The sequence below is a fragment of the Cavia porcellus genome, unplaced genomic scaffold (genome assembly GCF_034190915.1).
Source record: "Cavia porcellus strain 051 isolate PalLab524CR breed Dunkin Hartley unplaced genomic scaffold, mCavPor4.1 scaffold_22, whole genome shotgun sequence".
Taxonomy (NCBI): Eukaryota; Metazoa; Chordata; class Mammalia; order Rodentia; family Caviidae; genus Cavia; species Cavia porcellus.
In genome coordinates, this window is record NW_026947505.1 from 5196256 (window position 1) to 5219590 (window position 23335).

A 23335-nucleotide genomic window follows, 5' to 3' on the forward strand; every position below is an offset into this window, starting at 1 on the left:
CAGGGCTCTGGCCAGCCACCTCAGCAAGCTTTTGTGCAGTTAGGAGCCATGCAGCCGTGTTCCCGTGGCACAGTTACTTACACATCTTTTCTGAGCCTCACTAGCTTATTCTCCGTGTGTTTTGTTTCTGTAGGCAGGGGCTGAACAAGCGTTGTGTGTTTTCACTTCAGTTAGATTTTATTGGTACATTTGGGACATACCCAATGATCATCAATAGAGGATTTGTACCTCTACATGGTACTGTTTACTTTCCCATTCCCCTACCCTCCCTTCAAGGTTCCTCCCCTTATCCATTTACAAACTTTCCTTTCCACATTTTCTGTTTTGTGTTAAGTAATCAGATTTACAGTCTTTTCCCTTTTTGCTTCTTGATTTTTGAGACATAATCAGGAAAGACCTGTTGAGTACATGGAAAAAAAATCACCCAACGCTTTTTTGATATAGTGGTTTGTTTCTGCCATCAGTTGCTGATCCTTTCAATCCACACTGTGAATAACTAGGGGAGGCTCCATCACCTACAATGCCAGCCACCTGCGACTGGGCCCTGGCTCTGAGGTGAGCCGCAGCGCCAGGGGTCTGCACCCTGAACTTTGACGCGTGGCCCCGCCCCACCCAGGCGAAGGTGCCAACCAGGCCAGCAGCCACGTAGCGGCGTGCCAGGCCTAGTGCCCAGGTCCAGCGGTGAAGGCGCCTGAGCTCGGTGCCCTAGCGCGGCTACTGGCCAGCCTTGCTCTATGGCCAGGGGACCCCGGGACCCCGCCCCCGGCTGCGCTCACTGGACGCTCCGCCCACTGGCCTCGTTCATTGGACGCTCCCGCCCCGCCCCCGCGCGGTGTCCAGCTTTCGCCCCGCCCCCTCTGTGAAGCCCTGCCCCTTTGTGGTCGTCCTGGAGACCCTCTGTTACCTAAGTTTACGGTTCACAGCGCAGCACGAAGCCGAAGGTGTAGCTGTGCAGTTCCGCCCTCTGCTGCCGCTGCCACTGGGAAAGACTTCTCTGCCACTGCCGGGTCCGGCCCGATCGGGCCAGGTCCTGCCCGGTCCTGCCCGGTCCGGCCGGGTCCGCAGCGAGCGGTCCTTCGCTATGGACACGGTATCAGCCACTGTAGCCGGGGTCTTCGCGTCCCCGGGTACCCCCGAGCTGCTGAGGCGCCTGTCGAAGCTGTATTCGGCCTTTGTAACCCTGCTACTGAAGGTGAGGCGGGGGAACCAGGGTTGGGCAAGGGGCGCTGGTCGCCCGCTGGTGGGACGGTCCCTTCGGAAGAGCCGTACCCGACGGGCAGGAGCCGGCAGGAGCGTGGTGTGGGCTGCAGAGGGCCGGGCTGAGGGAGCGGCATGGTCTGAAGCCAGCCATCGCCTTGGGAGCCACGTTCACGCCCCACCTGTTTCCTCGCACGGATTGTTTCATGAGGGTGCAGCAAATTGACATGCAGCCTCCTGGAGGAGTGATGCCTGACTTGTGGCGATCATTGTCATAGTGCCTTTGTTTGCAGACGCACAAACCTATCATGTATTTACAATGTGGGGTGTGTGTGTGTGTGTGTGTGTGTGTGTGTGTGTGTGTGAGTGTGTGTATGTGCCTGCGTGTGCAGTAATAGAAAACCGCTCAGACACTGCGATGAAGAAGGGCTGTTGGCCAACTGGGAAGTAGGTTCAACTCACTCCCTAAGTTTAGAGACTCAACAACGCGAGCCTGCCTGTATCCCCTTTCCGGAGGTTTCTTCAGGGCACCTGGAAGTTGGTTTAGACTATGGAGAGTAGATTGAGAGTATCTGTGATGATCCTTTGTGATTGCTCCACCAGTTCTGTTAACGTTTCCGTTATTTGTGCCCTTCCTTTTCAGCTGGTTGCAGTGTTACCTGAGAATTTCCAGCCCGGGCCTGGAGACTTTTATGGGCTCCCCTGGGAGCCTGTATTGTTCACTACCTGTGTTGGAATCCTTATGCTTGCGATTTTCTTGTGGAGGAATGTTTTTCCAGTGAGTGAATTAACTTGCTCTTTGACTTCTGAATATATTGAGGATTCTATTATCATTGGCCCTTTCAGTTATTAACATAAACAAATCAGTGGTTATAATTCAAGTTAGTTTTCTGAAATAATTTAATCTTGGTACTGGCAAAGACTTAAGAGCAAGCTAACCATATCCACTTATTAGTAGAGTTGGTGACTCGTACAGCCATCCTGAAAAGCAGTTTAATAATTCTATATATCATAAGCCTTTAAAATGGGATACAAAACAGGATAAGAAATATAAATTGCTTTTATATGGTATGATAACGTCAGTAAATGATCTTAAAGAAATAAATTACATGTTAAGATTTTATACAAAGGTATTAGATGTAGTATTTAATAGACTAATAACTTGGTGAAACCTAAATGATCTATATTAGGGAATATCATGTTTCATCTTATTTATATCCACAGAACAGAATATTACGCTGCTGTATGTATTTCAAAGGCAGGGGACAAAGAAGGTGTTCACGATTTAATGTGAAGTGGGAAAAGGGGAAACAGACCGTGAGGTACTGATGAACTGTGCTGTAGAAACATACAGGGCAAGAAATACAGTAAGATGGTAGAAACATCCAGGCAAGATCAGGCAGAGTGGTGTGTGCATTCCTGTGGCCCTGGAGGAGAGGGAGGCTGAGACAGGAGAAGTGCAAGTTTGAGCCCAGCCTGGGCAACTTGGTCACTTACCAAGAGCCTGTCTCAAGAATAATGGGAAGGCTGAGAATGTAGTTCATTGTGAAGGCCCCGTCCCAGGTACCACCAAAACCAACCCCAAAACAGCACCCTATGAAAGATTCCTGTGAGGACTTCTGGAATCTCACCGAACAGCTTCTTGGATGAAAGCAGGCCTGGAAGGGTACGCAGAGTGTTTGGGGGTGAAAAGGTGCTGTTCCCCCTGCTCCTCTCCTTTGGTTCCCCTGCAGCTGCTACCCAGCAGGGCTCTCAGGCTCCGCCCTGCAGCTTCACACCCTGCCCCGGGCTCACTTCCTCCCACTCCCTGAGGTCACATGGCTCTGAGGGGACACTCCTGATCCTGGAGAGCACAGTCGCCCTCCCCCCCACGCCCCTCAGCTGGCACTGCGCTCTGCTGTCCTATACTGTTTATAGCACTCGGAAGGAGAAGACAGAGTCTGCATTACAGAGAAGTGCAGTGATCGCTGCTGTGGTATTTAATTAGTTGCAGTTTAGGATTTATGACCCCAGAAGGCACCGGGAGGAAGACCTGGGTCTGTGCTCTTCCTGGAAGCCGTTAGCTGTCATTTCTCTGTGTTCTTCTGGTGTCTTCCCTTCCGCTTAGATTTATTACTGTTTTTGTGGTCTGGGGAAATCAGATGATGAGGTGTATTAGATTATTTCTTAATTGAGTCAATAGATCACTTGAAATAGGGTTTCTGAGGTATCTTCCAGTGAGTGAGAGAGGCGTATCTTAGTGCAAAGGTCATGCTGGTAATCTCGCTCGCCAGTCCTCCATATGGTCACCCATTTCTAGACTGCATGCTTGCTTTTGGGATTGTCAAGTAATTTCGAGTAAGTAAATCAATAATGTGTGTATTATAAAAACAAGCATTTCACTGTTGAAGCCAAATGCTCATCTCAGAAGCCTGGTGTTCACTTGGTCCTGGCACACAAGCCCGTGTGTAGCTGTGAAGTAAGACACGCTCCTTACTGTTCCTCTGTATCAGAGGCTATTTATAATACATTTTTAATTGTATGGGTTTATTCTGAACTAAAGTTACTAAATTTTCACTTGGTTATGATCCTGACTTGTGTTAGGAACTATGTATTCCTTTTAATCAAATGTTTGACATCAAATTTCTCTCTTTCTCTTCTAGGTAAAGGAGAGAATATACCAAGGTAAATCTCTTCCTGTTGGTGTTTGGGAGGGCTTTTAGGCAGGCTAGGAGTGACAGTGACTTTGGTGTCTGATTTGACTCACTAACTGCTCCACATTTTACTGTTGCTACTAACCATGGTATAGTGGGGAGGGTGATGGTACCGGCTGAGGTAGGAGATGTGGTGCAGGGGTGACTGCTTACTTGGAGCAGACAGAGCGTGGCTGGGCCACACAGGCGTGGAGAGAGGACAGTGTGTCTGTGCTAGGGACACCTCGGCCCCTATAGGTTTATCGGCGCAGGAGCTCGAGACAGCAGTGCAGATCTGTAGCCTAAAGTTTCTTTTTCTCGTAGCAAATGACATTCATTTGAAGTGATCCGTTTTCAGAGAACAAGTGCCTTTTGTGAAAGGAGCCTCTCCAACTGTGTAACATTTTACTGTATCTCCTGCCTTTGCAGTAATTGGTATCTCCTCAAAACAAGTATTACTATAGTTTTCTTGAAGTTTAACAGTGTCCTGTGCACTGTTGCTGTTAGCTTCGGGTCTCTCTGGACAGGCAGGTAGCTGTGCTAAGCCCTGTCTCTCACAGAGCCTCACAGGTGTCCTTGCTGCTGAGACACTGTGCAGCTCAGTTCCATTTAATGCTCCTAATAACCTGGCTATTTCCTCTTTTTAGTCACTGAACAGCAGATTGCCGAAAAGGTGAAGACTACCACAAAGGAGAATGCACAACTTGCAGAAAAATTGTCAAGTTATGAACAGAAGGTAGAACCTCTCACGGGCCCTCCTCTAGCGTGTCTGTGGTGTAGCTCAGCTATTACGGTATTTTGAAGGCCTGTGTTCTCGCTTCATCATTTCCTCTGAGCCCTCCAGATCTTATGCTCCATCCTGTGTAAAGGGAACGCTCTGCTTGCTTCTTTGGAACAAGGTTTTACTAGCACAGTGACTTCTGTTACTTAGTTCTGAATGTGTTTTTTACATAGATCAATAAATCGCAGAGGCTTCTTCAGGAGACCAAGAATCAGAATAGGATTCTCTCTGAGGAAGCAATTAAATACAAGGTAAAAGTCCTTCTCTTTGGGGGATTATAGTCTAAAAACAAAAGCAAGCATTAATGCGTACTGTTACTTTTAATCTCTTTTCTTCTGGATAAAATCAAGGTGCTTGAAGAAAGCAAGGAATTTCTGGATGATATGGCCAGAACTCTTAGTGATATGTTAGAATGTGAGCGGAAACGCAACATGAAAAATCAGGATTTGGTGAGTTCTGCCGCTGCGTGTTACTAAAGGTGTATTTTTAGCTATTTCGTAAATCAGTTGAGCTGTTTCCATGCTATTAACTTCATAAGACTAGGAATAACAGAACTGAACATGCCTGTACCCATTTTGTGGGATTTTTAGTACTAGTTCAGTAGAATGTTTTTATAGGCACGGGAAGTGTTTTGATCCTGAATCTTGGATAATTTCATAGTTGTGTCCTCCAGAACACACAGTCACTAAAAAATTGGTCCAGCTGAGTAGTCTGTGTAAACTGGTTTTATTTCACAGTGAACTCTGTGCCTTTCGAATAGTCTGCAAATCCCCTAAGCGGAAATGTAGTGAGGAGAGTTCTCATGCTTCCCACCTCCTGTGTGGCCTGGTCCTTTGCTCAGCACATACCTGGTGAATTGCCCATTTTCAGTCCTTTGTGCACCATGCTGTTTGGCAGGAAGTTATGACATACAACCTGCAGTTAAAAGAACGGTGGGTTAGGGTCACCCCTTGAGCCAGTATTGTCATAAATATTGAGAAATTTGGCACATGAGATTTTTCTATTCCCCCAGAAACACTTTTTTTTCTATTGGTTTATTTTGGTTTTGTCTTTTTGAGACTGGGTTCTGTTATGCAGTTCAGGCTGGCTGTGAACTCACCTTGTAGCCTAGGCTGGCCTTAAACTCTCCTGCCTCAGCTTCCTGAGTGCTGGGATTACAGGCGTCCTCCACCATACCCAGCATTCTTACCATTTTTAATTCAGACAAGAACATGTTTAAAGTGATCTTGGAGCTTTTTTTTTTTTTTTGGTGCCAGGGATCGAACTCATGACCCAGTGCTTGGCGGGCAGGCATTTAATGCTGCTGAGCTAAATCTCCAGACCTTTTGGGGCTTGTTTTCCTGACACCAGAAAAAGCTGTTCATTTTCCGTGGTTTGCTTGAACATTTCTTTATACTATGTCATGTGGTTACCCCAAAACTTGAGGGTGCCATGAAACTCTTGACTTCAGTTTTTTCTCTCAGCTCTTTAAGCAGATTTTTTCCCCAGACCATGTTTAATCCCGATTTTACCTAAAACATAGTGGATAGTTTGGGGTACCTTGTAGTAACGTTTTTGTTCTTTAGCATATGTATCAGTGTTTCTCCCACAGTCCTAATGCGTTCTGTGTGTTCCTTGCTTCCGTGGCAGGTCCTGGAAAATGAGAAATCTGTGGAGAAGCTAAAGGAGGTTATTTCGATGAATGCCTCAGAATTTTCCAAGGTAAGGCTGTCCACACTCCCTGCCGGTGTCAGTGTCGAGACTCAGCTGCATGGAGCAGTGGTGACCTGATGAGTGCTGAGAGCCGTGGAAGGCAGAGGCCGTGCATGATTGAGGGGCAGGGCTGGGGGCCCCTCCCTGGCGTGGCTCATGAACAGTCGTGTTGTGCGTTAGGTTCAGGTCACCCTGAATGAAGGCAAGTTGAGTGAGGAGAAGGTGAAGTCTGAGTGCCACCAGGTTCAGGAAGAAAACACAAGGCTGAAGAAGAGAAGAAAGTGCAGATTTTGTAAATGTTTGGTCAGAATGGGTGCAAAACCCATCGACTTTAGCTCTGTCATCTTCTCTCATGAGGAGCTGCTTATGCAGGCCCCTGCAGCAAGCTGGGGAGCATCGAGTCTGTCCTCCCCAGCTTGCACATTACTGAGGGCACAGGCTCCTTTTGTGTTTCTCGTGGATTTTCAATTCTGTAAATTGATGGCAGTTCTTGGCCCTTGTCTTGTTAGATACTAGTCATTACTTTGGCCTCAGCAAGGCCAGGGGTTGGCTTTTTAAACCTCAGATTTAAGGCTTTGCTAAGCCTCCTCTAATAGTTACTGCCTCACATTGGCCATAGGAAGGTTAGATCAGGGATCTGTGATCAACACACACACACACTGAGGCCAGAAATCCCACGGCTAGCTGCCAGCAGCTTCCATTTGAATGGGTTATGTTCCTGCTAGGGGGATACACAGGATAGTCCCATTAGGTGGTAAGGACAGTCCTGCATGCCCTGCAGCAGTTCATGCCAGTGGGAATATGTTAAGCCCCAGCAATACATGCCCACGGGTGCCACCTGGAAGTCAGGCATTTGAGTCAGCAGGCATTTTTCAGAAGGACTTGATGGCTGGGGTCAGCTTCGTTGACAGCTCAGGGTAGAAGTCACACTCTGCAGGCCTGAACCAAGTCTTAGCCTCTGCGATGGGACAAGGAGGGACATGACTCCTGCTTCCCCATCCCACTTGCATGGTCCTGTGCCTCTGTGGAATCCCCAGTCCGCAGGGACCCTTCCATGTGACTTTCAGCTAGAGCAGGAAGTTGAAGACCAGAAGAAGCTGAACGCTGAACTCAGCCAGCGAGTCAGGACGTTGGAAAAGTCTCAGAGGGATCTGGAAGCCACTCTCCATGATAAGGATGATAGCATTGGTGTAAGTTACCCCAGCCGGCCCAGCCTGATCATGAACACTTGGAAAACAAACCCACTGTGAGGATGGAGAGGCTCTTAACTGCTGCTCGCTTCTCTGCTAGGCTCTGAACAACTGCATCATGCGGCTGAACCGGATGGAGGAGAGGAGATCGGAATCTGAGGGTCCAGGTCCAGGCAGATGTGAGCCAGGTGAATTAGCCAATGGAGAAGTGGGAGGTAAGACCGGCCCTAGCCCAAGGGCCTTTTTTTTTTTAACCAGGGATCTAACTCATGACCATGCACTCACCAGGCAGGTGCTTGTGCCACTGAGCTAAATCCCCAGCCCTTCAAGGGCCCTTTTTTGTCTTCTTCTCTTTATTGTTATTTTAGACAAGGTCTCTATGTAGTGGCTGGCCTTGAACTCACTGTGTAGCCCATACCGGCCTCAAACCCACAGCAAAATTTCTACCTCAGTCTCCTAAGCATTTTTGTCTTTAATTCCATACATGGATACTGCTTCTCAGCTGAGTTTCTTCTTGCCCCAACTGACCCATGCAGCTCTTTAGGTTCTTAGTGTGAAGGACCACAAGAGGATGAGAAAATAGACAAATCTGGGGTCAGGTGGAGCCCTTACCCTCCTCATGGGAAGAAAGGAACTGGCCCCTCACTGCAGGGGCGTTTATACGTTTTAGCAACTTAATGTCATGTGATGCCCTGTTGTCCTAGCAGCCCACTGTTCAGATTGTCTTGGGGTTTGGTGATCTCTGGGCTGAGGCAGCTTCTTCACATGGCAGTCCCAGGGGCTCTTTGTTCTTGGGCCAGCCATGCCCTGGCCCTGCACATGTGGTCGGTTTCCAGCTTCAATGGCTCCCAACATCTGAATAATTTGTACTTATGTCTGGGTCACTGGGGTGCAGTAGCAGCAGGCAAGTGGGGAAAGCTGCTTTTCCACCCCTTGAGAACTGGATGTGTACGCTGGAGCCTTTGCCTTTGTGTCGGCCTCTGTGCCAGAGAAGACACTCACTCAGCTTTCTGGAGATGACACACGGGTCCGTACTCACGGCCTCTGCTGTTCTGTGGTTCTCAGGCACTTGGCCAGGGTCACCTAGAGTGTGGGGATGGGGAGCCACAGCCCAGGCTGTGAGGGCAGAGGCTGGAGAGCAGCAGGGTCTGAGATGAGGAAAGTGGTCAGGGTGCCGCCCAGCTGCAGAGGGTGCTCAGAGTGCGAGTCTGGACCCACGCCGGCCAGCTCCCCCTAGACCATCATGTGGCAGAGCTAGGCTTGCTCAGCCACAGGCCAGGTGGCATGCTGTCTTGGCAGGAGCTTACAAAATCTAAGGGTGCAGTTGTCATGAAAGTCAGTGTGTCAGTTCTGTTGGTGAATTGTTTTTCTTTACAGTGTTTGATGAGCATTAGTTTAGTTTTGTGGAAGTCAAGACAACAGTGTTAGAAACGGCACAGGAAGACACAGCCACACTTGTTCTCTTTGTAGGTGGGGAGAGTAAGATCAAGGCTCACATGCACCGGCTGATGGATGTCTCCCAGGTGAGTCCCTTCACAGAGTCCCCCCAGGGGCCCATGAGTCCTGACTGAGCCTTACTTTCAAGCCTGTGCCCCTCCCTCACAATTTTCAGACACATTCCACAATATCCGTATTTCAGAAAGATCTCCAACTCCTGCAGTTGAAGCTGAGAGCCTCCCTGTCTGCCAAATGTGATCTGGAAGGTAGGTCCCTGACCGCATGGTGGTCAGGCTGAGTGCCGGCATGAATGAGGCAGGGATGCTGGGAGCCTGGTTCTGTGTCTTTGGCGGTGCCCTTGGTGATGTGTCTCACCTCCCAGACCAGATCGTGAAGCTAGGTGAGGACTGCGGCAGGCTGCAGGCAGACAAGGCCCGGATGGAGGAGGAGTTTAGCATGCTGCAGCAGAAGGTGGAGATCCTGAAGGAGCTGTCCCACCAGAAGGAGCTGGAGCTGCAGAAGTGAGTCCCAGAGATTTTGTCCAGTGTCTCATGCTGGCCATTCCTGTCACTTCTGATTGCCTAGCAGCTTGGATGTGCAGTGATCATAGAGGAAACTTGGGGCCCAGGGTGCTGCTGGTTTCCTGTGATGGCGACCTGAGGCTGCTCCTGCCTGTCCGCCGTCACCATCATCCAGCTAGCAGTTGGGCCCAGTGTCCCTGCCTCTGTAGCCTCAGCTCCACTGCTTATTTCTTAAAGCCTAGGGATTTGTCGAGGGCTCAGTTCAGCATCTTTGGCATTGTCCTCCATGTGTGGGTTGAAGGAGGGCAGCACTGGCCTCTGGGGCCCACATTTCGCTTTCTGGCTGGGGCCAAGTCTCCCATCCACCCATTTGGCCTATCTTGTGTGCTTATCATGGCCTAGGTCTAGAGAAACAGCTCTTCCCAGACAGTATGTGGGGAGGGAGGGAGGTGGACTCCGCCTATTGCTTTCCCAGCAGCTCTGCTGGACAATCCTGGCTTCCCTCGGGGAACACTCATCTCCCACACAGGCAGCTAGAGCCTGGCGCATGCTGTGCTCTTAACTTGTTCTGTTTGCTGATTAGACAATTACAAGGAGAGGTGAGAGAATATAAGAACACAAGCAAATGGCCCAGAGCCTGGAGCTTGACTGCCCTCCTGAAACCCTGTGCCTGCTGCTGGGTGGGGAAGTGGCCTGTGGGCCGAGTTCAGCCCTGGCAGCTGCCTTTCTCCTAGGATACTGAGTCAGGCGGAATGTGCACAGCAGCAGCGAGAGCAGGCGCTGTTGGCTGTGGATGAGAAGGTGGTGCCGGCCACAGAGGAGGTGAAAATCTACAAGTGAGTGTGGCGTCCGAGACAGAGGAACTGGGCTGAGTTGCTTTGTTACATAGAAGAGATGGGCACAGAAGCACATGAGAAGCCCAAGAATGGAATGTATTTAACTCACACGGGGAGGGGTTCTACATTAACAGACAGAAGCTTGTTAACAGCGAAGCTCCTTTGCAGATGTGTCCTGTGCCCATTTTTAGGAAATCGGCCTGCTTCTGTCACACGTCCACACCCACCAGAGTCTCAGTGCTCCGACAGACCGGGGGCAGCATTTTGAGTCATTTCTTGTGGCTATAATTTGAGGGGAAAACCTTTTTTTTTTTAATCAGTACCGGGGATCAAACTTACGACCGCCCGCTTTGCAAGGCAGGTGCTTATGCCGCTGAGCTAAATCCCCATCCCCTGAGGGGAAAACCTTTATGGGGAAGGTAGCCTTAGCCAGATTATTTTGAGAATGTTATTCAAGGACAGTTAAGGAAATTGACAAGTTGTCAACTCATAATCTCTAGGCATTAAATGAAAAATCAGGAAACTGAGGTTCACACTGCACTCATCACGTTATGAAATGTTTCTGTATGATGAAGTCTTTAAAGGTCAGACATGGTCAGATTGTTGCAGAATTTATTTGATTCTAACTGCTAAGTATTATTTTTAGGCGGCGAATCCATGAAGTGGAAGCAGAATTAGAGAAAACGGAGCGCTCATTTAAAAACCAGGCAAGGAATAGAGTGCGCTGTGGTGACAGCACCCGTTAATCCCCCACACAGGAGTCATGGAGGGCTGCAGCCCCGGTGACTGGTCCCTCAACCTGCGTCTTGCCCTGTTCTCTTGCAGCTTGCTACTGAGAAGAAAAAAGCCCATGAGAACTGGGTAAGAGCCTCCTCCTCGCCTCGCCTCGCCTCGCCCTCTCCAGCTTCACTCAGCCACTGTGCTGAGCTGGCCTCTCTGTCTCCACAGCTCAAAGCCCGAAACGCAGAGCGCCTGGTGGCAGATGAGAAGCGGCAGGCCGCCAACCTGCGGCAGAGGTTAGCAGCGCATGGCGCTATGCGTGGCGCCCACGTTTCAGCCCACTCAGGGTGGCTATGGTCACCCCCAGCCCTACTGTGTCTGTGTGCAGGCTGGTGGAAATTACCCAGAAGCTGGATATGCTTAAAGAGGAGCCTGGGATCATCAATCGGATGCCAGACTGTCCTGGAGTGCAGAACGCGCCCCACAGAGGTGGGCACTCTGTCCTTCTGAGTGGGACTCGGGGAACTTAGCCACTGCAGAGAACTGGTAACCAGCGCGTGTGTTGTCTCCTCAGGTCCCCTGAGCCAGAAGGGCTCCTTTGGCCCGTCCCCTGTGAGTGGCGGTGAATGCTCCCCGCCCCCAGGCGCACAGCCCCCTGGATGGCCGCCCTCTGCAAGCCTGAACTTGGCACGCCATGACATTGCAAGAGCCGACTTCGGTGAGCCTCTCCAGGGCCTCTAGTCCCGGACTCCGGGACACCATGCTGCCTTGCCCCGGGCATGGTTCCCTGAGCTCTGGTACAGAGCCCGGGCAGTCCCGGCTCAGGTTTCCACTTATCCCTGGGCCCTGTGCAGGCCCACCTCGATTGCAGTGCAGGAGCAGGGTCCTGGGAGCAGTCGCCCACCCCGTCACTCCCAACCCTCTCTGGCTGTGGCATGGCAGAGGCCGCAGTGTCGCCCTCTCCCTCTCTGCACAGTGTTCAATGAGTGGGCGCACTTTCGTCACCACTCATCCCACTCCGGGCCACCGGGGAAGGCTCCTGAGCTGGCAGGTCCACGTGTTACAGGTCTGTGTGCTGCTCCCAAAGCACGTGGCCACTGTGTGCGGGCTCAGTCTTCCGCGGCCCTGTCTTCCTCCTCCACAGCCTGAGACCTAAAGCAGCCTCCGCCTCTGGCTTGGGCTGCCACAGCGCAGCTTTCCCAGCTCCCCGGGTCCACGAAGTGCTGACCAGGTGGAGCCCGCGCAGGCTCAGAGGCCTCCTTCGACCCCCCCCTACCCTCACCCCCACCCCCACTTGACGCCTGCTCAGTGAGCCTGGTACCTCTGGCTCCACTCGAGGGCTCCCTGGCCTCCTGCCTCCCAGGGGCCTTGCAGCTGCCTCTCAGAGGCAGCCATGCCTCTGCTCCCTCCAGGGACTGTCCTTGGGGCTCTGGAGTGTTCTCGAGGGCACTTCCGAGGGCGTGCCTGTGGCCTCTTCCGGTCCTCGTCCTCATCCTCGTCCTCGTCCCCGACCTCGTCCCTGCCCTCGTCCCCGTCCTCGTCCTCGTCCTGGGAAAGTCCTCTGAATGCCTTGTCTGCCCCCAGATCCCGGCCCTGGCCCCGTGGCCAACAGCAGCTCCCGCGGCTCCTCTCCAGTGAAGGACATGGACAACGCCAAGGTGAGCCTGGAGCCCGTGCCTTGGCCCACGCTGCTCCATGGGCCCTCCGTTTCCCCTCTGTTCTCCAGCTGGCCTGGGCGTGGCGACCCTGCTGACTAGGTCACCATCTGACTGGGGCCTTCACTAAGGCTGGGGCCACGTGCTGAGTGCTGGAGCACAGCACACCTCATGCCCCTGACTTGAGTGTTTGGTTTGGTACTTATTTTGAGTCAGGGTTTCCTTATGCAGCTCAAGCTGAACTTGACCTCACAGTACCCAGAGCCGACCTGCAGTTCCCTAGCAGTCCTCCTGCCTCAGCCTCCCGAGTGCGGGATGACTGGTGTGCATCGCCACACTCGCGTGCCCTTGATATTTGGGAGCAGCTGGTGGGGTCCTCAGGGTCTGTGCTAGGCAGACCCCTTGCAATGATGGAGATGAGGTGGGCGTGGGCTCTTGTGGGAGTGGGAAGCCGGTTCCAGGGCCACCTGAATCCGACCCCGGGCGGCCCAGGCTGCTGTGCCTCCTGGGTCCTGAGGCTGCTGCCTTGGCAGCCTTCACACCGCATGGGGCCGCCTGCAATGGTCAGAGCTCCATGGACTGCCTTCCAAGCAGCCCAGGCCCAGGCGCCTCCGCCAGCCCCTCCCTGTGCAGTGTCAACTGGCCGAGGCAGCTTCCTGTTCTCCCCAGCGACCCCGGGTCCCTGGGAGCCCTTGTGTCTGCCTGTCGTGCCCAGGGCCTCGCTCATGCTGGCAAGAGTGCAGCGAGCTGGCGCAGCGCCCCGCTGGCACCTCTGGAGCTCATCTCCACACCCGAGTGGGGACAGCGTGGTGACCATGCTCGCTGTGTGGCGTGCTGCTCACGAGGGCCCGGCAGGGTCCGGGGATCCCTTGACTCCTCTCGGGATGGGCACCCGGTGCCACTGCCGAGCTCGAAACTGGGCCTGCTTCTGTTCGCAGGTGAGCATGGCCGTGAAGGGGCCCCCAGCCCATCCAGGGCCCCCGTTCCTGGGAGGCCCCATGCCGCCCCACATGGGCTATGGGTCGCCACCGCCACCACTGCTCTGCAGGCCCTTCGGGCCTCGGCCGATGTCTCCTAGGCCACCGCCACCATTCGGTACGGTAGGACACTTGGGCTGGCACCACCGCCTACCCTGTCCTCTCGCCTACCCTGTCCTCTCTCCTCTCCTGTCCTGATCGGCAGCTGCAGCCTGCCAGACTCTAAGCATGAGGCCCAGCACTCTGAGCCCAGTGCAGCCTCCACAGCTGCTTGGACCAGAAGGGCCCTTTCGGCAGAGCCGAAGTGCCAGTCTCAGCGGGGTGGTCACCTGGGATGCCACAGGCCACCGGCAGTGGGAGAAGGGAGGGTCAGGCTGTGGTTGAGCCTTACTGAGCCTCAGTTTTCCTTATCTGTGAAGTCCAGTGCATCACTCGACTTCCTGGTGCAGGGGAAGGGAAACCCTTGCAGCAGAGCTGGGCTGCTCCTCAGGACGTGTCCGCATGTCCCTCTTGCTTTCCAGTCACACGCATGGGCCCACCACTGGGCTTAAGAGACTATGCGCCCGGCATGCTGCCCGGTCGCCACGACCTGCCGCTACATCCTGGCGAGTTCTTGCCGGGACCTGTGCCATTCAGGCCTCCAGGCCCGCTCGGCGCCCGAGCGTATTTCATTTCAGATCCACGAATGCCACCACCACCCACTGGACTCCAGGACTACCGACCACCGCCTGCTGGGCCCGAGGAATACCCACCGCCAACTGCCGGGCCCCAGGACTTCCCACCGCCACCTGCCGGGCCCCAGGACTTCCCACCGCCACCTGCCGGGCACCAGGCCTACCCACCACCACGTGCCAGGTGCCAGCACTACACACCATCGCCTGCCAGGCCCCAGGACTACCCACCGCCGCCTGCCGGGCCCCAGGACTTCCCACCGCCACCTGCTGGGCACCAGGCCTACCCACCACCACGTGCCAGGTGCCAGCACTACGCACCATCGCCTGCCAGGCCCCAGGACTACCCACCACCACCTGCCGGGCCCCAGGACTTCCCACCGCCACCTGCCGGGCGCCAGGCCTACCCACCACCACGTGCCGGGCGCCAGCACTACGCACCATCGCCTGCCAGGCCCCAGGACTACCCACTGCCGCCTGCCGGGCCCCAAGACTTCCCACCGCCGCCTGCCGGGCGCCAGGCCTACCCACCACCACGTGTCGGGCGCCAGCACTACGCACCATCGCCTGCCGGGCCCCAGGACTACCCACCACCGCCTGCCGGGCCCCAGGACAACCCACCGCCGCCTGCCGGGCGCCAGGCCTACCCACCACCACGTGCCGGGCGCCAGCACTACGCACCATCGCCTGCCAGGCCCCAGGACTACCCACCGCCGCCTGCCGGGCCCCAGGACTTCCCACCGCCGCCTGCCGGGCGCCAGGCCTACCCACCACCACGTGCCGGGCGCCAGCACTACGCACCATCGCCTGCCGGGCCCCAGGACTACCCACCACCGCCTGCCGGGCCCCAGGACAACCCACCGCCGCCTGCCGGGCACCAGGCCTACCCACCACCACGTGCCGGGCGCCAGCACTACGCACCATCGCCTGCCGGGCCCCAGGACAACCCACCGCCACCTGCCAGGCACCAGGCCTACCCACCACCACGTGCTGGGCGCCAGCGCTACCCACCACCGGCTGCCAGGCCCCAAGACTACCAACCACCACGTGCCGGGCGCCAGGCCTACCCACCACCGCCAATCAACCTATTACTACTAATTATCCCAATCCTCCTAGCCATAGCATTCTTAACCTTAACAGAACGCAAAACTACCCATCGCCAACTGCCGGGCCCCAGGACAACCCACGACCACCTGCTGGGCCCCAGGACAACCCACGACCATCTGCCGGGCCCAAGACAACCCACCGCCACCTGCCGGGGCCAAAGACTACCCACCACCACCTGCCGGGCCCCAGGACTACCCATCTCCTCCTGCCGGGCCCCAGGACTACCCATCTCCTCCTGCCGGGCCCCAGGAATACCCACCGCCACCAGCCGGGCCCCAGGATTACCCACCGCCTTCTGCCGGGCTCCAGGAATACCCATCTCCTCCTGCCGGGCCCCAGGACTACCCATCTCCTCCTGCCGGGCCCCAGGACTACCCATCTCCTCCTGCCGGGCCCCAGGACTACCCATCTCCTCCTGCCGGGCCCCAGGACTACCCATCTCCTCCTACCGGGCCCCAGGAATACCCACCGCCACCTGCCGGGCCCCAGGACTACCCATCTCCTCCTGCCGGGCCCCAGGACTACCCATCTCCTCCTGCCGGGCCCCAGGACTACCCATCTCCTCCTGCCGGGCCCCAGGACTACCCATCTCCTCCTGCCGGGCCCCAGGAATACCCACCGCCACCAGCCGGGCCCCAGGATTACCCATCGCCTTCTGCCGGGCACCAGGCCTACCCACCACCACGTGCCAGGTGCCAGCACTAGGCACCATCGCCTGCCAGGCCCCAGGACTACCCACCGCCGCCTGCCGGGCCCCAGGACTTCCCACCGCTGCCTGCCGGGCGCCAGGCCTACCCACCACCACGTGCCGGGCGCCAGCACTACGCACCACCGCCTGCCGGGCCCCAGGACTTCCCACCGCCACCTGCCGGGCCCCAGGACAACCCACCACCACCTGCCGGGCGCCAGGCCTACCCACCACCACGTGCCGGGCGCCAGCACTACACACCATCGCCTGCCAGGCCCCAGGACTACCCACTGCCGCCTGCCGGGCACCAGGCCTACCCACCACCACGTGCCGGGCGCCAGCGCTACCCACCACCGGCTGCCAGGCCCCAAGACTACCAACCACCATGTGCCGGGCGCCAGGCCTACCCACCATCGCCAATCAACCTATTACTACTAATTATCCCAATCCTCCTAGCCATAGCATTCTTAACCTTAACAGAACGCAAAACTACCCATTGCCAACTGCCGGGCCCCAGGACTGCCCACTGCCACCTGCTGGGCCCCAGGACAACCCACTGACGCCTGCCGGGCCCCAGGACTTCCCACCGCCACCTGCCGGGCGCCAGGCCTACCGACCACCGCCAATCAACCTATTACTACTAATTATCCCAATCCTCCTAGCTATAGCATTCTTAACCTTAACAGAACGCAAAACTACCCATCGCCAACTGCCAGGCCCCAGGACAACCCACGACCACCTGCCGGGCCCAAGGACTACCCACGACCATCTGCCGGGCCCAAGGACTACCCACGACCATCTGCCGGGCCCAAGACAACCCACTGCCACCTGCCGGGGCCAAAGACTACCCACCACCACCTGCCGGGCCCCAGGACTACCCATCTCCTCCTGCCGGGCCCCAGGACTACCCACCGCCACCTGCCGGGCCCCAGGAATACCCACCGCCACCTGCCGGGCCCCAGGACTACCCATCTCCTCCTGCCGGGCCCCAGGACTACCCATCTCCTCCTGCCGGGCCCCAGGAATACCCACCGCCACCTGCCGGGCCCCAGGAATACCCACCGCCACCTGCCGGGCCCCAGGACTACCCATCTCCTCCTGCCGGGCCCCAGGACTACCCATCTCCTCCTGCCGGGCCCCAGGAATACCCACCGCCACCTGCCAGGCCCCAGGACAACACAGCACAGCCTGCCGGGCCCCAGGACAACTCACCGCCGACTGCCGGCCCCAGACTACCCACCACCATGTGATGGGCCCCAAGACTACCCACTGCCGCCTGCCGGGCACCTGGCCACCCACCACCAAGTTCCGGACCCCAGGACTACCCATTACCCCCTGCAGGGACCAAGAGTACCCACCGCCGCCTGCCGGGCCCCAGGAATATCCACGGCCACCTGTCAGGCCCCAGGACATCCCACCGCCCTCTGCTGGGCTCCAGAACTATCCATTGCCCCATGTTGGGCCCCAGGACTACCCACCGCCAAGTGCTGGTCCCCAGGACTACCCACCGCCAAGTGCCGGTCCCCAGGACTACCCACCGCCAAGTGCCGGTCCCCAGGACAACACACCACCACCTGCCGGACCCCAGGACAACCCACGACTGCCCAGGACTAGCCACTGCCACCTACTGGGCCCCAGGATAACACACCGCCACCTGCCGTGGCCGAAGACTAACCACAGCCACCTGCCGGGCCCCAGGACTCCCCCACCATCTGCCGGGCCCCAGGACTACCCACCATCACCTGCCAGGCCCCAGGACTAGCCACCGATGCCTGCCGGGCCCCAGGACTACCCACCACCTCCTGCCGGGCCCGAGACTACCCACCACCATGTACCAGGCCCCAGGACTACCCACCTCCACCTGCCGGGCCCCAGACTACCCACCACCGCCTGCTGGGCCCCGGAATACCCACCCCCGCCTGCTGGGCCCCAGGACTACCCATTGCCGCCTATTGGGCGCCTTTTTCTCCTATGGGTCTGCGCTTATTTCTAGGACTGATAAAAGTTCTCTCCAGTTAACTGCAGCCTTGATGTTTCCTGATTTGCCCCCAACTACAGATTAAAGTAATGTACTTGTATTGCACAGTTATTTCTGGATAGTGGAATGACTTGTTTTGTTTTTTTACATTTTAGCATCAGGTTTCACTCTCTTTCCTAGGCCAGTCTCAAACCCCTGGGCTCAAGTGATCCTTGAGTGCTTTAGCTGCCTGAGCAGCTAGGATTGCAGACCTCACAACCAGTAACTATTTTTTGAAAAACTTCAGTGAGGTACAAATATGTTCAGCAGCAACAAAAGAGTGTAAGCACTGGCCTCTCTCTGCTGGGATAAGTGCACTGCTGCACCAGAGACAGGGAGGGCAAGTACCAAGCAGATGCCTGTCACCTCCTCAGTACGGCAGGAGTGCCCAGGGCCCACGTGGGCTGGATGCTGCTGGGCTGCACCTGCTTCCCTGTCCCCACTAAAGATGCCCTGAAGGCCTGGTGCTCCCTCTCTACCCAGAACACAGCGCTCACATAGGCTGCTGCCTACCCAGAACACAGTGCTCCCATACACAGCCACGGCCACAACCTGGCCTGAATCCCGGGCCTGCTTGCCGGCCAGCCCCTATCAGGGACACGCCCCGTTCCTGGCTTTCTCCCTCCCTCCCTCACTCCTCCTCCGTCTCTTTCCCCCACCTCTTCCCTTCCTCCACCGCCCCAGGCACATGCCCACCCCGACCCCGCACCCCACCTCCTCGCACAGGAGAAGCACACCCCACGTAGACAGTTGGCGCTCAATAAGTGCCCAGGCCCCTCTGTGCACATGCACACTTGAACCTGACCTAGTGGTGACCCCCCCTCGACTCCGCCCCCAAATCCGAACTGCCAGCTGCAGCCCCGAACCAAACTTTTTTTTTTTTTTTTTTTTGTACTGAGCTGCTGCAAACCCTGCCACAGTTTCTCGCTGTTGTCTTTCCAGGCCTGGCTCTGGGACAGGCTTCTCCGAGAGAGGCCCAGCTTGCCCCAGGGCTAGAGAGGAAGCCAGAAAACTGCGGGCCGTGGAGGGGGGGGGGGTGTGTGCAGAGCTTGGAGCGGGCCACAGGGACTAGAGGCCCTGGTATCAGCGCGGGATGGCACAGCGCAAGGGAGGAAAACCAACCTTTCCATTTGCTTCTGAGTGTTCTCCTGCTCACTTTAGGACAACTCCCTGGTTTGTAGTTGAAAGGCAAGGTGTTTTTTACCGATTCTGGAATTCAATGGGAGAAAGTTAACTGTTAGCATTCAACCCTCATGTAAACAATACTGGCTGCTTTTGGTACCATCAGGCCCTGGCTTTTGTATAATTTGTAACAAGTAGAATTGAAGCCGTTCCATTGTGTTGCTCTGTGTTTGTTCTAGATAAGACCAGAGCCTCAAGTGTAGTACAGGGACCAGGGTGTCTATTTTGAGGGCACACTGTATATATTTATATTGTGCATTTAATGCACACAAGAGGAATCATACCTCCCCACCCTGAGAGCAGGAGGAGGGGTCTGAGGAGTCCTTGGTCTTTCTAGGGAGTGGCAGATGGTGGAGTTTCTGAGTCACTTGAGAGGGTGGCCCTGATTTACTGGCCTGAGGATGGAAGGAGGTGGCTTGGGAGACCCCCCCCTCCAGTGTAGCTGTTTTCATGAAACATGAAGGGGAGACCCACATCTCCCTGAGAGACAGGCAGGACCTAAGGAATCATCAGCCATCTCAGCCTCTTCTTCAGGGGTCTCTTGGGCCTTTGCAGAGGAGGCTTCCAGATAGAACCATGAAAACCTGGACAGACGGGACTTTAGTCCACTTTCCTTGACTTTTATGAGGAAGATCTAACTGAAGAAGAGCATTATAACTTATAGACTGCCATTCTGTGCCATCTCTCACCATTTCTGAGTTGATGTGGAAGCCAAACAGTACTGCCATAGAAAGTAAGTTATTTTTTCCTCAGATCCTCTGTGTCAAATGTTTCCATTTCTTAAGCCTAATGGTGAGGTCTCTGGGATCTTTGGAAGTTTCCAATGACACATCATGGGGCTTACGGAAAGAGATTAACCAGGTCTGGGATCCTTCTGAGGATGGCTCTGCAGAAGGACAGAGACTCATGGGGCTGATTTCAGCCAGTGCTTTGTATAATCACAACAATTACTGCTGCCAAATAGCCCGCAAAAGAAAAGAAGCTAAGGAAGGAAGGGAAGGGGAAAAAAGCAATCACAATTGAGAAGAAGAAGGAAATTGTGGAGAAATATGAGTGGCTTTTGTGTAAACAATTTTTTGTAAACAATTTTGTGTAAACAATTTCACCAATATGCACATATTCGCCATCTCCACAATCTTACAGAGAAAAGATCTGTATAAGGAAGCTAGTGTTGCTAAAAATGTCACTCAGGCTGGGGACTTAGCTCAGTGGTGCAGCACCTACCTGGCAAGTGTGAGGCCCTGAGTTCAATTCCCTGGACCCCAACCCACCCCCAAAAAGGCGTTACATTAAATCGCAATCAAGAGTGTTAGACAAGGCAGAAGGCTATCGGTGTGGATAAATGAAAGGCAGATGGCCAGTTATATTGCCTGAGCCTATAATTTGTGAAAAAGCTGGGGCTAGCTATAAATGCAAATTTCACAAAGGATAATCCATTCATGAGTGATAATGGTGAAACATTTTGTGTCAGTAAGGCATGGTGTCACAATTTTAAAATGAGAACTGGGGTCTAGAGCATGACTAGGCATGGTTGTGTGACCAGTGCTGATACAAGGGCGGCTGAAAACTACACACACCACTTCAAAAGCACAACATAGAAAAATGACTTTTTCTCTCATCAAGTTTTTAACTATGATGAAACTGGCCTCTTCTGGAAGCGAATGCCCAGGAGAACATACAGTACATTATTCAGGAAGAGAAGAAAACTGCCAGGCCATAAGCCTGTGAAGGACAGGCTAGCCTTATTTCTACATGCCAAGCAGGTGCCTCAGGATAAAGCCTCTCTTGGTTGATTACCCTGAGACCCCAGGCCTGTTCAGAAAACAGAAAATCAAGATGAATTGGCTCAGGGTCATGTGGACATCTAACACAAAAGCCTGGGTAACAGGAGTACATTCTCTTGAGCAGATCAGGGAGGCTTTCTGTCCTACTGCTAAACAATATCTAGAGGACATTACCATTCAAGGCTCTCCTTATCATGACAATGCTCCTGCTCACCCATGAGATCTGGAAGAGGAACTGGCTGAAGAATTCCCGTGGCTCTCAGTCAAGTTCCTCCCACCTAATACAACTCCTCCACTGCAGCCTGTGGAGCAGCAGGTTATAGCAAGCTTTGAGAAGCGATCCACCAAGAAGCTGCTCCTGCAGTGCTTGCAGGTGGTCTCAGATACAGGTGCAACCTTTAAAGAGTTCTGGAAGGAAAATTACATCCTTTCCGGTGTGGGGTTAGTTGAGAAATGCTGGGCCACTGTTTATCTAAGGACCCTGACATCTGCCTGGAACCACATGTAGCCTAAAATTACACAGGAGAGACTCTGAAGGGTACACAGAGGAGCCTGAGCCTTCCAGTGACCCTGTGATAGACCACACTGTCATGACAGCAGAGCCCGCAGGCTTGCAGGTGGACAGTGGTGACGTCCAGGAACTAGTAGAGGAACACTTGGGGAGCTGACTATGGAGGAACTGCACCAACTTCTGGCTGCCAGCAGAGAACGGCAGTGAGGAGCTTTCTGAACGATGGGGGTGGGGGGCATCAACACCCAGTTCGGCAAAGTTCTTCTAAAATGAGGGAAATCCTAAAAAAATGCATATAGTTTTAAACATGAAGGCCCACCAGACAGAGAAAAAGCCAATCGCTTATTTGCTTGTTAATGACAAGCTCATTTCATACTCCAGTCCAAAAAGAAAAGAAAGACACAGGTCAGTTTTTAGCTCTGAAAAGGCTGAGATCTGATGAGCCAGAAGCAAGGCCTAGTGGGCTGCAGACTCTCCCAAGAGAGAAAAGACACCCGAGAGCAGATTCCTGATGCTGTGGAGGAACTCTGTTTCCAAACAATGCCCACCTCCCACTTCATCCTCCCTTTCCCGAGCCAAAGGTGTCAACTTGAAGGTGAGTGAAAGGGTTGTGGCCCAGACACGACTCTGTAGCCAGGAAAGCCTCAACCTAAAGCAGGAGCCCCTCTCTCCCCCACCTCTAGGAATTTACCTGTGATGCCATCTTCCCGACCCTGGAAATTTACCTATGGCGCCAAACCTAGGACCAATGGGCTACCTGTGCATCCCTAATGCCCCCCTTAGGTTCCACCACACACCGAGGCTGCTTTTGTGCCTCACTGCACGTGTTCTGCAGGAGAGATGGCCGGACGCCAGCGGTGGAAGGTTCCGGTCATCTCTCTCCATATTCTCAGAATAAAGGCCGCTTTTTGTTTTATACTTCTCATCTTATGGAAATATTTTTCAGTGAGTACAGTATGAAACTGTTGTTTCTGGTAAACTAGGCACATTTTATATCTTCCTGGTGGATACACTGGGAAACAATTGGTGTTTCTGGTACATTACGCACATTATACAACCATTTTTATTATGAAACGGTTGTTAAGGGGTGCTTTGGGAGGTTCAGAATGCATTATGGGTATTTCCATTCTTTCTCATGGGAAAAATAATCTTGACTTACAAACAGTTTGAGTTACAACCAGCCCTCAGAATGAGCAAGTTTATAAGTCAATGGTCCACTGCTTGTGGAAACAGGATCCTTTCCATTTATCCTGGTAATAAAAGACTGTGGCGATCAGTTTTTTAAGGCAGTAAAGGTAGAAGCTTATTGTTTCAGCATTAAAAAATGCTTGGAAAGTTCCAAGTACAAACCTGGGTCTGTTATCTGCTGACTAAAATATGGCAGCTCTATTCCCACAGGCTTACCCAGGGGGTGACATTCGGAGCCCTCCCTTTGTTCCACCCAAGCCCCAAGGCACATGTTTCTAGATTACCTGAGTTTTGTCTCAGCAGAACTGATAGGATTATTTCCAAACAATGAGACGTATAAAACAAAAGAGGCCTTTATTCTAAGAACAGGGAGAGAGAGAACCAGCACCCCACTGCTGGAGTCTGGCTTTCTGTCTGGCAGACACGAGGCGTGAGGGGTGTGTAAGTAGCCTCGGTTTGGGGTGGAACCTAAGGGGGCATCAGGGATGCACGGGTAGCCCATTGGTCGT

General features: G+C 54.3%; 1 protein-coding gene across 1 annotated transcript; it reads left to right on the top strand.

Moving 5' to 3' along the window:
- The first annotated feature begins 910 nt into the window (after positions 1-910).
- Positions 911-18959, top strand: LOC134472154 (proline-rich protein 36-like). The gene is made up of 27 exons (XM_063233302.1): positions 911-1192; positions 1841-1975; positions 3840-3861; positions 4517-4605; positions 4824-4901; positions 5001-5099; positions 6280-6351; positions 7410-7532; positions 7633-7747; positions 9003-9055; positions 9172-9235; positions 9352-9490; positions 10225-10326; positions 10973-11033; positions 11152-11187; positions 11275-11342; positions 11435-11535; positions 11621-11764; positions 12631-12801; positions 13335-13796; positions 14200-15878; positions 16066-16148; positions 16336-16531; positions 16831-17004; positions 17310-17688; positions 17931-18100; positions 18846-18959. Exons 1-27 carry the CDS (start codon positions 1082-1084, stop codon positions 18957-18959), a joined length of 5040 nt encoding a protein of 1679 aa, XP_063089372.1. The 5' UTR covers positions 911-1081.
- Positions 18960-23335: the final 4376 nt, after the last annotated feature.

Excerpts from the sequence above, each read along its gene's own strand:
- LOC134472154 (XM_063233302.1), top strand. The coding sequence starts at position 1,082 with ATGGACACGGTATCAGCCACTGTAGCCGGGGTCTTCGCGTCCCCGGGT. Across the intron at positions 9,236-9,351 it reads TGCCAAATGTGATCTGGAAG|ACCAGATCGTGAAGCTAGGT; the intron begins GTAGGTCCCTGA and ends CTCACCTCCCAG. Across the intron at positions 9,491-10,224 it reads AAGGAGCTGGAGCTGCAGAA|GATACTGAGTCAGGCGGAAT; the intron begins GTGAGTCCCAGA and ends CCTTTCTCCTAG.